The 14,510-nt window shown below is 43.1% G+C and overlaps 1 protein-coding gene across 7 annotated transcripts in view; it reads right to left on the bottom strand.

Moving 5' to 3' along the window:
- TLN2 (talin 2) overlaps window positions 1–14,510 on the bottom strand; it is a 464,397-nt gene that overhangs the window by 185,591 nt on the left and 264,296 nt on the right. For all 7 annotated transcript variants that reach the window (XM_012443139.2, XM_012443144.2, XM_064361373.1 and 4 more), the window contains 6 exons: window positions 12,873–13,044; window positions 10,029–10,126; window positions 8,536–8,665; window positions 7,067–7,219; window positions 4,561–4,703; window positions 2,743–2,870 (listed from right to left, as the gene is read on the bottom strand). In XM_012443139.2, the coding sequence (XP_012298562.2) occupies window positions 2,743–2,870; window positions 4,561–4,703; window positions 7,067–7,219; window positions 8,536–8,665; window positions 10,029–10,126; window positions 12,873–13,008 (788 nt within the window). In that variant the 5' untranslated portion in view covers window positions 13,009–13,044. The remainder of the gene's footprint in view (window positions 1–2,742; window positions 2,871–4,560; window positions 4,704–7,066; window positions 7,220–8,535; window positions 8,666–10,028; window positions 10,127–12,872; window positions 13,045–14,510) is intronic.

Here is a 14,510-nt window from a genome sequence, read left to right as displayed (position 1 = left end):
GAGGGAGGGAAGGAAGGAAGGAAGGAAGGAAGGAAGTCAGGAAGTCCATATTGCGACTCTGAGCAAAAATGCTGAGCAAATTATCAAAAAATTAAAAGATATGCTCTTGTTCACATCCCTGTGTATCCGCCTCAGAAACTTCGCAACTGATATTTCTATGGGCTGCATCCTCAGACTAACTGTCAGAAGTCCAACCTTCTCATTATTCTTTTAAAACCCTAAATTGTTTAAGCAGACTGCACATATGAAAGTTAGATTGGAAAAGATATAAAGGCTGTAAAAGAGAGCCCAGCCAGTCACCAGGATCAGCCCAGGCAAAAACACGATCTGACTATCTAACTTGCAAATCAGCAAAATATGGTCTCACCGTTTTGTTTTAATTAAGAAGGGACGGCCGGGCGCGGTGGCTCAAGCCTGTAATCCCAGCACTTTGGGAGACCGAGGCGGGTGGATCACGAGGTCGAGAGATCGAGACCATCCTGGTCAACATTGTGAAACCCCGTCTCTATTAATACAAAAAAATTAGCTGGGCACGGTGGCGCGTGCCTGTAATCCCAGCTACTCAGGAGGCTGAGGCAGGAGAATTGCCTGAACCCAGGAGGCGGAGGTTGCGGTGAGCCGAGATCGCGCCATTGCACTCCAGCCTGGGTAACAAGAGCGAGACTCCGTCTCAAAAAAAAAAAAAAAAAAAAAAAAGAAGGGACTTATATCCTCAAGAAGTTTTACCTGCATGGTATGAGCAATAATGTACATAATTAAATATCTACATTAAATAAAAATGCCTCATTACCTAGACAAGATTTGGTCTAATTAAAAAGTAAATCAAATTCATAAGGAAAAGTAATTGCCACCAGGCATAACCACCTTATTTTAATTTGGAATCTGAATAACGAAACAGGTAGCACTACAGGCATAAACTTCATATTATTATCTTAGAAAAAAGGAAATGAACTCAGTGCAATTGCTTAACTTTTGCTGTCTCAGATTATTTAAGAGAAGAATACTGTGGCTGGAGTGTGACTGTGTAGTATTCAACAGGACCAGAAACTGCAGTACATAATTTTAAGACCAATACTAATATTATTGATATTAGTTTGTAATGTCGACACAGGCAGTCAGCTGTAAGGTAACATTCATGATCATGTGGCTGGTACAATCCACAATACTAGGAAATACACAAAAGCACCTTGTAATCCCATTTTTAAGCAACTTTGCTGCATTGTGGGAACCCGGGGAAAGGGGCAACTTTGCCTTTCACTGACAGTAGCAATGCCTTTGAAAATGAGAGCCCAGGATTAGAAGTCAGAAGCTATTTGCAGATAACCTCTTTAAGTAACGGCAAATAAGCTGCTTCTCTCTCTCCTGCTTCTTCCATATCTATCAAATAGAACAGCATGTTCTCAATTCACAAGGGAGTCCTGAGAACTAGTTGCCCAGGGCTATGGAGAAAGTGAGCTAATAAAATGACCAGGGTGGCATCATCATCAATACAGGAACCCAGTGAATGGCTACATTTGGATCTCCTTCCTACCAGGAAGACACAGAATCACAGCTACAAAAGCCTACAAATAGGTCAACGTAATATCTCTATTGTTTAGATTCATCAGTCTTCCCTCTATTTTCTATTGGTCACCAGTCACTCTAGAAACAGAAACAAAATTTTGCTTCCTCCAAGGCCTCACTAGCTCTTGGTGTTTATTCCTCAATATCTGAGGCCATAATCCTCAGGCTGATGACATCAGTTTTATCTGAGGGGCCAGCTGAGAGGTTAGAAGGTGGGAATGTGGTGGAAACTGCTGAAGGAACTTGTGCATATGGCCTTCGAGAGGTGGCTCAACACAAAGCCAAGCTTCCCAAGGCTCCTGAGGAAGGCAGCTAGCCTAGTGGGGTAAAAACGGGCCCTGAGGACCACCAGCCATCTGACTCATTTGGAGAATACAGAACAAAGCAGGTGGTAGGAACCGCTCAGAGCCATCCTCAGCCGCAGGCTCACAATGCATGGCGCACTGCAGGACACAGCATCACCCTATAAAGGCTCCCTGGGATTCACTCGCCTGAGGCAGAGTTTTACTTTTTCGGGGATAACAAATCAGTTCAGACCAAACAGCATATTGGCCAGGCATTCTCTGCCACCAGAAGGCAAGTTAAGTTTTCTTCTTACACAAAACCATATTCTGGTCCCAACGACTTTCCACCAAAGTAAAAGTGGGGTCGAGGGCCAAAGCAGCCTCTCTGTTACATTCTCCCCACGATACACTTGAACACAATACACTGAATGCACAATACAATGAATGGCCTGCTGGACACATTTCATGCTGACTGGCACATCCTACAGGAAAGCTCATGTCCTCCCATCCCCCGCTGGCGTTCACACCACGGCCCTACTTCCAAACCTCCTACAGGCTGCACTCTAGGTAAAGCATGACAGTGACCACAAGAGACTCCCTGAGTGGATTTTTTTTTTAAACTTTCCTCTGCACTAAGAGGAAGTAGAAGGAAGAAAACGGGGTGGAGGGGGACCCAGATCACTGAATTTCTATTCAGCAAGAAAAACTTCTGAATTTCTCTTGCTGTCCCCAAAATCTGCAAATTTAGTCATCTACTTGATTGACAAAGAGCTATCATTCTCACAAACTGACTGAAATTAGGGTATGATCTTAGATACCTCGCTCAAAAACAAACAGGTGAAAGGAAAAGAAGAGGGGAGAAAAGAGAAAAAAAGAGACACAAAATGTCATTTACTCTAAGAATCCAGGTTTGTGTTTATGTTCTACATGAGGTCCAAACTGTATCTGGGCTTGAAATCCACCAAACTCACAAGCTTTCTCGAAGGAGACAGGGTGAGAGCCGTTCAGGATGTCATCCCGAGCCTGAAACACAAGAGGAAGGAAAACCATCAGAGGCTTGGGGGAAACACACATTCTCTGGATCAACACATTCCCATGGCCCAGCACACGTTCTCTGTGGAGCAGGGGACAATGCCAGCCGACCCACGGTGATGCGTGCAGGACACAGTGGATGATCACCTCACGGGAGAAAACTAAGGCAAAAGAAAAACAATCCTCTGTCCAAAACGGCCCGTAAATGGAAAACACTAGAGGTGTTCCGTACGGCAAAAGCAAAGTTTGACGACAATCCAGAAAGGCAGAGTGATTATAAAAAGAAAAAAGAGGCAAAGGACATTCATACAAAATGATCAGCTTCAAAGAGGCCAAAAAGACAAATACAGTGTACTTTTTACAACCCTAAATCATAAAGCTAGCAGCAAAATATCTACAGGTAAAATCACCCTGATCCCCATCCCCAGATAAAGACCAGTGTAATAGGAGAGAAAGAAAGGCGATATGTACATACACACACACAGACAAGAAGTCAATACTCAAGACAGGCAGGGGAAATGACAGGCGAATGCATCTTAAAATGAGGAGCTTGCTGGGTCTGACCTCCTCCTCCCAGTTCTCCATCCATCACTGCTTTCCCCCGTCTTCCTTCTGCCTTTCCTTTCTCTAGTTAAATGACCCCACACCACCCTAAGATGGACATTCAGCTGTCGCTCTGAGCCTTAAGCCAATAAGCATCTTTTCGTGGCCCTGCTATCTCTCTCCTTTTGGCCTTCCCACCTCTTTCCTCTCAGCCCTCTTTCCATGCCATCCTCCCATCCACTAACTCAGGGGTCAGGAAACTTCTCTAAAAGGCCAAACAGTAAACATTTCAAACCTTGTGGGCCACACAGTCTCTGTCACAACTACTGAGTTCTGTCACTGAATTCAAGAACAGCCACAGAAGGTATGTGCAACAATTATATAACCCTCAAGGGAATTTATCAATATGTGATACTTGAATATATAAGTTGTGATCCAATAAAACTTTATTCACAAATACAGGCAAAAGGCATGACTACAGTCTGCCAACCCCTACATTATTTCTGTGGGCAGATAGACAGATAAATAGGAGAGGAAAGGGAGAGAGGGAAGGAAAGGAAGAAAGGAAGCTGGTAGGAGAGGACAAAGATGGAGGATGTTTTCCTTGAGCCACAAGAAACTTTGGGGACAATCTAGTGCAAAGTCCACATCTCACAGACTGGGAAACGGCAACTCAGACATGTTAAATGACTTGTCTGTTTAAACAATTGGATAAGGGTAAAGACATGAAAGGTTATTAAGAGGATATCCTCCTTCCAGTTAATGAGAAGCCCTGATTTTCTGACCAATATTCTCTTGCATTCTAAGATGCCAGCTAAGGCTTTTAGTGCATTTGAAATAGTAAGCCAGTTAAGTGAAATATAACTATCTCTCAAAGTCCGGCAGAGAGGGACAGCGTTGGCTACCAGGTCACAATCTGGGAAGCCATAGGGAGGCCCTACTCCGGATGGTCAGCTACTCAAGTAGAGTATCACCCTGCACCACAATCAAACACATGTGGGACCCATGAGCAGGGCCTGCTGGAAACGACGCCATAAACGTGGGAGAAGCCAGCGCCACGCTCTGGCTCACCACAAGATACAGCCGGGAGCTTCCTGCAGTCTCATCAGCCTCAGTGTCTGAGCAGTAAATACTGTACCTGAACATAAAGCAAGTTCAGCTGCACAGGGTCTCTCGAATCTACATTCTGATCAGAGTAAAAGAACTTCCGTCTAAGCAGCAACGTTTCGTTTTCATCTACTCCTTGTTCTCTGAACGTTCGGCTGTGATCTAGCCAATTTACTGCAACACAACAAGACATATAAGAGAACTGCGTTTATTTTTCCTCTTCATTAAAGGGGATTTACTAAAAGAGCAGTGTGACGTAGATTTCTATAACTCTGATATTAGTTATAGTTACTTCTTATCTTAGAACTGTAGTTTTTCAGCTATACAAAATAATTTCACATCTACCAAATGACCAGCCAAAATGGAAATGAGGGAGAAAATTCCCAGCCATTCCTAAAGTTAGCTACAGCAATACACTGAATTTATAATATGCTGCCTCTCTGGTGGCGGGGTGGAGGGCGGATACTCCAGCCTCAGCTGGTAATGTGATTTAGAGGCTCCAAGCATAGCAAGTTACCTCTGACCTCAAGTAGTAAAGAGAAAGAAAATCGAAGTATAGAGGGAGTGGCGGGGGACAGCACTAAAGTGGGGAGGCAGAACCATGCCACGGGCCGGCTTAAATCTCAGCCATTCTGAGAACTCTGTCCTCACATCTGTGTGCACAGGAATCGATCACTCCCCTCTACACTTTCACAGCTCTCACTCCAACACTCCTCTCTGGGCTTAAAACACATTGTGCGTGAAGTCCTTATCGCCAGCGTCTCTAGATTATAAGCAACCTGAGCACACAAAACGTGTCTCCCACAGTACCTGGGAGAGTATCTTGCACATAATAATTCATCCTTGGGATTTTTCTACTAAAGTCTCTTGGAAGGAAGTATATAACAGCAGATCAAATTAGGCAGAAAGAATAAAAAGCACAGAAAGGGTCAGAGGAAACGAGAGCCTCACAGAAGATTGATAAACACAATGACAATAATGATGTCATCCCGATGCAGCCACAAGAACAAATACAATGAAAGGAGGAAAGAGGCCAGGAAGTCCAGGTGGACTGGGTAATAAATTATGACCCTTTCAGTGGAGGGTCAGGCAGCAAGGTGCAAACAGCATGGGCTTTAGGGACACGTGGGTTACATGCTGGTTTTTCCACATATTAACTGTGCAGCTAATGACTTTCCAATAATAGAACTCTATTACTTTTTTCTTTTTTTTGAGACAGAGTCTTACTCTGTCTTCCAGGCTGGAGTTCAGTGTCACAATCTCAGTTCACTGCAACCTCTGCCTCCCGGGTTCAAGTCATTCTTCTGCCTGAGCCTCCCAAGTAGCTGGGATGACAGGCGCGTGCCACCACATCTGGCTAATTTTTGTATTTTTAAGTAGAGACAGGCTTTCACCATGCTGGCCAGACTGGTCTCAAACTCCTGACATCAAGTGATCCACCCACCTCGGCCTCCCAAAGTGCTAGAATTACAGGCATGAGCCACTGCGCCCACCCTTCTATTACTATTTTTAACTCCTAAGGAAATGATGGGTCTAGGCAATGGTCACTGATGGATGTTAAACATCCCCTCAAAAGAGAAAACCAGAAACAACTTCCTGATAGACATACATACCACCACTGAAGAAAGCATCTTTACTAAAATAAATACAAACACTTGAATCTATTCAAGCTCCAGATCTAAGGAATTAAAAGGGACAGAGGAACATGTTAAATGACATCACATGTTAAATGACCTATATAGTATGTAAAGAAGAAAATCCAGACTGCAGGAAATGCTGTACAACTAATAATCTGGTTTCTTCACATCAACAAAAACCACACACAAAAAAAGACATGAACTATCACACTGAGTGGTGATCAGTTAATAATAATGTATTACATATTTTTAAAATGCTAATATAATAGATTTTTAACAGTCTTACCACAAAGAAAGATAAATTGGTGGGGTGATAGATATGTTAATTAGCTTGACTGAATCCTTCAGCGTCTACATAGATATGTCACACTGCATTCCATAAATACACATCATTAGTATTAGTCAATTTTAAGAAAAGAGAGATGGAAAGAGATTTAGTAAAACAAATTAATTAACTAAATTAATTAACATGTTCAACCTTATTTGGATCCTAGTTCACTCTGACACCCAGGCTGGAATGCAATGGCATGATCTCAGCTCATTGCAATCTCCACCTCCCAGGTTCAAGTGATTCTCCTGCCTCAGCCTCCCAAGTAGCTGGGATTATAGGCGCCCACAACCATGCCTGGCTAATTTTTTCTGTATTTTCAGTAGAGATGGGGTTTCAACATGTTAGTCAGCCTGGTCTTAAACTCCTGACCCTCAGGTAATCCACCCACCTCGGGCTCCCAAAGTACTGGGATTATAGGCGTGAGCCACTGCACCCAGCCTACGTTTTTTTAAATAGAGTTTTAAAAACCAAAAACCAAAAACCCTGCCCTGGGTCATATGGATGGTGTAAGGAAGTGAGGCTTGGCAACACCTGTGTGTCTGTATCACACTTCCTCTGTAAACACTTACAGTCATCATCTGTGTGCAGCTTAGCTTTCAACTTCTCCATTTTCCTCTCATCTCGTAATAATGTCCTGTCTTTTTTCAGCGTACCCGTCCCTTCCTCTTTCTTTTCTTCAATAGTTTCTTGGATTAAGGAGTATTCTTCATAATTTGTTATTCCTAAAAATTGGAAATTAGGTTATAATTGTAAATAATTAAATTGTTATCAACCTCTTTTAACGTAAGGCCTGTGATATTCCAAGGAGCTCCTGGTGGCAAAGAACCAGAAGTGGCCTTACTAATGTGAGGGTCAGGGAGGCAGCCATATCAGATCAAATGAAGGTGCTTCAGCTCGTTAAGTCATAGTCACACTGTGGGGGAAAACATCAGGTAACGAACTTGGACACTTTTCTTTCAAAAACAAGTTTTTAAAAATCAGACTCTGATATCCTCTTTCTTCCAAAATGTCTTTGAAAACCTCCTACGTTTTCACAAGGTTGTCACTACAATAATACAGAATCTCCGGTGCTAAGTAATTGCTTTCATAAAGGTTTCTTAAAAATCTAATAGATTAAAAATCTAATCCCAGCACTTTGGGAGGCTGAGCTGCGTGGATCACCTGAGGTCGGGAGTTTGAGACCAGCCTGACCAACATGGAGAAACTCTGTCTCTACTTAAAATACAAAATTAGCCAGGTGAGGTGGCACATGCCTGTAATCCCAGCTACTCGGAAGGCTGAGGCAGGACAATCACTTGAACCCGGGAGGCAGAGGTTGCGGTGAGCCGAGATTGCAGCACTGCACTCCAGCCTGGGCAACAAGAGCGAGACTCCATCTCCCAAAAAAAAAAAATCTAATAGTGAAATCATATCCAAAGAAGTCACACAGTAAAACTTATATCACATTCAATTATCTCATTTATAATAAAGTTTGAGAAATACTGCCACAGAGGAGGTCATGCAGAAGAAGGCAAGACAGGGTCAAACAAGTAGTGTCTGAAGGAACTGGGCTGCCTTTGCATGAAGAGAAAACTAAGATAGGCAAGTCTACTTTCTTCAAATATTTGAAGGGCTTCATTAGAAAGGAGGCAGACTTGTTCTCTGGGGAGGCTAAGAGAAGCCACAAGAAGAAAAACTGTCTAATAATCAATCATAAGGGCGGTCACTATGAGTACTCAAGGAGACAGTGAACATCTATAGTGCTCATACAGAACAGAAGGCAGCAGTGCGCAGAAGGCTGAACTACACGTGACTTTCCATTTGAAAATCTCCTAGTTTTGGAGAGGGAAATGACAGCTCTCAAGTGTCTCAGTGAGAAGTCCCAATGTTTCACGGATTGGCCAGTTGGGAGAATGGACACACCCTCCGGGGATTGGGCAGAACTCGGTGTGTTAAGACACATTCAAAATCGCCTAGAGAGGAAATGCAGGTGGGACAAAGAGGAGGCCTAAAATTAAAAACCGAGCAAAAGTTATAATGAAGGTGTATGAACGCTCACCTATTCTGCTACAAATAGTGACCAGGAGCTCCCCCACAGTCTTGGAATCATCCACCATCACCGTCTTCACAGAGCCATCCAGCATCCGGATTTTCTGAGGTCTCTGTTTCTTTTTATATTCCAAAATATCCTAGAGCACAAACCACACACAAATTTCACACCGTGTGGGAAAACAGATAACAAACAAACTTGAACACTTTTCTTTAAAAAAAAAAAAAAAAAAAATCACCGTAGACTCTGATTTCCTCTTTCTTCTAAAACATCTTTGAAGATCTTCCAAAGCATTCAGGGGATTATTGCCACTATGATAATACAGAATCTCCAGTGCTAAGTAACTGCTTTCATAAAGATTCCTTACAAATCTGATAGTGAAACTGTACCCAAAGAACTCATACTTAATGCCTCACAGTTACTGAAAACAATCCTCGGTGAAATGAAAGTAGTGTATGACCTCCTGAAAGGCTGGGAAGGATCTGCTCTAAGGAGAATCAGCAGAGGGAGGTGATTCCTTGCCTTTTAAAAGGACAGCAGTGTGTGTCTCCAATTATCTTTCAACATTGTCATAAGCAAATCTTTTACTATCTATATGTCTTTACTATCTGCATATGAAAATTTAATTTTTACTATTAATTTACCAATTTTACCTTATATATTATAAATAATGAAAGACATAAATAGCATCCTCATCATTCCTAGCAGTAGTGGCATATCACAGTAGTAACGATTTTAGAAAGAATGCGTTGAAATACAATAATGACAAGACCAAGCGGGGTGATATGTTTGGGGGTTATTTTTAAGTAACTTGTTTACTACACTTCCCAAAACTAGAACTATGAACTTCCTAAAACTAAACTATTAATTTCCTATTCAAATTGATTAGCATCACATATTTCACTCTTACTTTATGGAATACCCATCAGTCCAATGGGTCCACTCCATCCTACATACCAAAACCCGGTATCTTGGAGGTTAAGCTGAACAAAATGTCGAATGCGTTTCTACTCGTCACCTCCCGCCACTTCCGTAACACAACCATTTTTGTTGTTGCTGTTACTACTGCTGATCATTATTAAACTCACATCTCAAACTCAAGTTTCTTTTTCAAAACCAAAACACTAATATTCACTCTCTAACTACCGTTAGGGTTACACTTGGTTTTCCCTCCCATCTGTTCTTACTTCCCATCACCAGGCACAGGAGTGTGTCTCACATACTTACAGTGAAGATGCTATATCTTATCTTACAATTTCCAATTCCAACAATGACAAGTGGAAAGTACTTAAAATACTAACCCTGAACTGCTTCAATCCTTCTATGGAATCTCAAGAATTTGATCTGACATTTTCTATCAACACCTGGATAGCCCTTACAAAGTACAATGCATCGAACTCTTCATAAGATGCCCTTGAATCAAAATAGCATAATCGTGTTGGCTTCTGTGGAAGGCCCAGGGACAAAGAGATGAGAAAACCAGACTGGGATCAGCGGCATACCCCATTCCGCAACATGTAGTAATCCAGTGTTCTGCCCGCTTCCAGCCAAATCCCTTTCCGGGGGTCTTCATCCGAAAGGAACAGTCCATAGTCAGAAGCTGGAATATAAAAAATAGAAGGCAAAGTGATGATGAAGTCATCACTGACTTCCAGGCCCTGAGCCTGCTGACTCGGCCAGGATGTGGGTGTTGTCCCTCACCAGAGAGAAACGTCTTGTTCTGACGACACAAGCAGCCACCGGGGCTGCAGCAGATCTGGAGGAGTAAGAGCTGAGTTGCAGAAGCAACGCCTGCAAATAAGGTCAGTGTTTCCTAAAACCAGTGGGCTGCAGTTGTGCCTAAAATGTAGGAAAATTTAGAAGCAGTCTGAATTTCTTTCTAACTGAATTTGAGCTTGTTCTCCAACCCTTGCCATAAAAACCAGACCAACATCCCATGGAGAATAACAAGAGAGCAGTGAAGAAACTAAGGAAGTGAACACCTATGACCTTAGTCCACTCAGGCAAATGGGGACAGATGAAGCCTTTATGTCTCAAGTGACCCCTCCATCATCCCAACTGAGCAGTCTAAAAGAGAGGCAGGAGTGCCTTGTGAGATGAGGCCTCTGCCCCTTACTACTACCAAGTTATGTAGAAGATACACAAGTAAATTTGGTTTTCTCTGCAGGAACCCCTTAATCTAACATAAAAAATATGAGGTTGGGGGAGAGATGGGAGGAGAGGAGCAGTACCATTTCCTCCCTCAAAATTTCTCTTTCTTCTCAGAGCCCCAGAGGAGGGTAAGAGCTCCTGCTGTTTCTTAGAAAAGCAACTTTACCCGCGCTACATAGCAATCAAGCTCCCTACTCACCACGAAAAAAAAAAATCTGAAAGAAAAACAACAGAAAAAGGGAATAGAAAATAAAGGGACCAGAAATGATTGGACAACCAAACAGAGTAAGGTTAGGGATGTAGCAAACCCTATTTCTGGGTAATCCAGCAACAACACGGTATTATTAATAACATAAATAATGTTTTAATGGCCAGGGGGCATGGTGGCTCATGCCTGTAATCCCAGCACTTTGAGAGGCTGAAGCGGGTGGATCAGTTGAGCACAGGAGTTTCAGACCAGCCTGGGCAACATGGTGAAACGCCATCTCTACTAAAAAGGCGATACTAGCTAGGTGTAGTGGCTCGTGCCTGTAATCCCAGCTACTCAGGAGGCTAAGGCAGGAGAATCACTTGAACCTGGGAGGCAGAGGTTGCAGTGAGCCAAGATCACATCATTGCATTCAAGCCTGGACAGCAAGAGCAAAACTCTGTCTCAAAAAAAAATAAGCCACGCATGGTGGTAGGTACCTGTAATGCCAGCTACTAGATGGGCTGAGGCAGGAGAATTGCTTGAACCCAGGAGGTGGAGGTTGCAGTGAACCAAGATTGTGCCACTGCACTCCAGCCTGGGTGACAGAGTGAGGCTGTGTCTCAAAGAAAAAAAAAGTAGTTATAAAATGTATTAAATGACATAGAGATGAGACAACTGTAAAATACTGAAAAGAAAAAAAAAATCATGGAAATCTAAAGATATTCTGTCCTCAGATTGCTTCATGGTTGTCTTCAAATTCCCTCACATTTTTTGTAGGCTCTACAAAAATTAGCCGGGTGTGGTGGCGTGTGTACCTGTAGTCCTAGCTATTCAAGAGGCTGAGACGAAGCTACAGTGAAATCTGATGAGGCCACTGCACTCCAGCCTCAGTGACAGAGCAAGACACTGTCTCAAAAAATAACACTAATGACAATATGTTTTAGACCAAAAAGAATTTTATGAAAAGCAGATCTTTTCAAGATCTTTTTGTATTTATAATTACCCTTGTTGTGATGTTTGATTTTTATTCTTCCTTTTTTGAGTCTGGGTCTTGCTCCGTCAGCCAGGCTGGAGTGCAGTGGCTAGATCACAGCTCACTGCAGCCATCAACTCCTGGGTTGAAGCTACTTCCCCACCTCGACTTCCCCAGTAGCTGAGACTACAGGCAAATACCACCACACTTAGCTAATGTTTCAGACTTTAGTACAGAGAGAGTTTCACTCTGGTGTGTAGACTGGTCTCTAACTCCCAGGCTCAAGTGATCTTCCCGCCTTGCCCTCAAAGTGGTTGGATTACAGGTGTGAGCTACCATGCTTGGCCTACTCTTCGTTTTTAAGATAAGTTTTATCCCACTTTCACACTTAAGATTTATTGATCTGGAAGGGACCTAATTTCTCAACTGCCTGTCAAATAAACACTAAATAATGGAAAGACACAAAGAAGACAAAGGGAAGGGGAAAATAAAATGGCACAAGTGGCTTTTGTTTAAACTCAGATTAATGGGCATGAGTGATTGAGCCAAACTTAAAACAAAACATATCTCACAAAAGTCCTTTTTTAAAGATTTGAGATAAAATTTATAACGTCTCTGCAAAAAAATTTGAAATGTAATACCTGCCCTGGGTTCCAATGGCAGTGGAAAGCGTTCATGCATGGGGAACAGGGCTTAGGATATACACCGCCAATACTGTTAGGGCAGCTTCATTTGCCCTTTCTTAGGACAATGAGATGATACATGAGAACGTGATCTGTAAGCTGCGGAGCATAATCCTAATGTATGGGAGGGTCAAGTTGCTGGGTACAATGACAGCAATGACTCAGGGGTGGGCATGGTCATTGTCATCGCGAGTCTCACAGAGGAAGCAGGCAGTTACTAAGAAGATATTTCACTTGAAATATATGCGCTAATAGGCTTGTGTACCACTTGGAGCCTCTGTCTCTTCAGCAAATAAGTGAAAAGCACGCAAACACATTTGAAGAAGCCAGTAAATAACCCATGACCTACCTTGCCCAGTTTGTGCCTCAGGTACCCGTTCCCGAATGACTCGACACGCATCATACACAGCTGTGGATGGTTCAAACTGCATGGTCTTCACCACGTTGCAGTGGCGGACACAAATCTTTAAGGACAGGGCTACCATTTTCCTAGATGATGTGGACAGTCTCACTTACAATGTCTGAAAAACACAAAGAGACAAACCCTGACGTTCACGATAATAATCTGTTTTGGGGGGAAAAAAAACAGTGGACTTTAAAATCAACTTTAAACATGGAAAGGGAATAAAACAGCAAATAAAAAGAGTACTTTAGGTACGAAACAAATTTTAAAACTCAATTTTGAAAAATTTAAAGGAGGATAATAGCAGCATATAGGCTAAGAGTTATTACTAGAGGGTGACAAGCAGAACTCCTGAGGAGGAGGGAGCTCCAGATGTTCACTGCCCTTCCCTCTGACTAGTCCCGCTCCTTGGAGTTTCTGAGAGAAGGTCCCAGGAGTGGAATTTCCGGGTTAATGTCCCCAATGCAAGAGGCAGAGAGCCTTGGGCGCCAATGACCGGGTCGTGAAGACAGCCTCAGTTCCCTGGGTCCCCTCAGCTCCTGGGTACACAGAAAAATCAGGGAAGCCCTCTCAAGTGCTCCCCTTGGCACAAGAACTCCACCACCCACCTACCAGAAGCCTTGACTTCCGGGGCCAGCTCCATCACTAAGAGCCTGTGTCAATCTGAGAAAGTCACTTTGGCTACTCTGCCTCAGTTTCTCCAGAAATAAAGTGGCCATAATGATATTGGGCCTGCACAGTGCCTAAAACAGAATGCCAAGGGGAGATCAACGTGAGACCAGAGAGGTCAATATTAAATCCAAAGGGACCAAGCAGTGTCACGTGATTGGGGTCTCAAAGGGAATAAAATGCCAACTCAATTCTGATTTGGTTTAGACAAACTATGGAGGTATTTTGTTTCTTGTTCAATTCAATAGTTTTAGAAAACACACAGATGGCTGGGAGCAGTGGCTCACACCTGTAATCCCAGCACTTTGAAAGGCTGAGCCAGGTGGATCACCTGAGGTCAGGAGTTTGAGACCAGCCTGCCCAACATGGTGAAACCCCGTCTCTATTAAAAATATAAAAACATAGCCTGGCATGGTGGCATGCACCTGTAATCCCAGCTACTCAGGAGGCTGAGGCAGGAGAATCACTTGAATCCAGGAGACAGTGGTTGCAGTGAGCTGAGATTGTGCCACTTCACTCTAGTCTGGGCAACAGTGAGAGACAGACTATGTCTCAGAAAGAAAAACAAAAAGAAAAGAAAAGTTTAGGCTAAGTTTGAATTAATTCATAAATGCTTTCTTTTAAAAATGTAAATTTAGCTGGGCATGTTGGCTCACACCTGTAATCCCAGCACTTTGGGAGGCCGAGGTGGGTGGATCACCTGCAGTCAAGAGTTCAAGACCAGCCTGGCCAACATGGTGAAACCATCTCTACAAAAATACAAAAATTAGCCAGGGATGATGGCAGGTACCTGTAATCCCAGCTACTCAGGAGGCTAAGGCAGGAGAATAGCTTGAACCCGGGAGATGGAGGTTTCAGTGAGCCAGGATTGTGCCACTGCATTCCAGCCTGGGCGACAGAGCAAGACTCTGTCTT

This window comes from Aotus nancymaae, unplaced genomic scaffold, assembly GCF_030222135.1.
Source record: "Aotus nancymaae isolate 86718 unplaced genomic scaffold, 86718_ANA_hifiasm-v0.15.2.pri h1tg000041l, whole genome shotgun sequence".
NCBI classification, from domain to species: domain Eukaryota; kingdom Metazoa; phylum Chordata; class Mammalia; order Primates; family Aotidae; genus Aotus; species Aotus nancymaae.
This window is presented reverse-complemented; position numbering and strand designations above follow the sequence as displayed.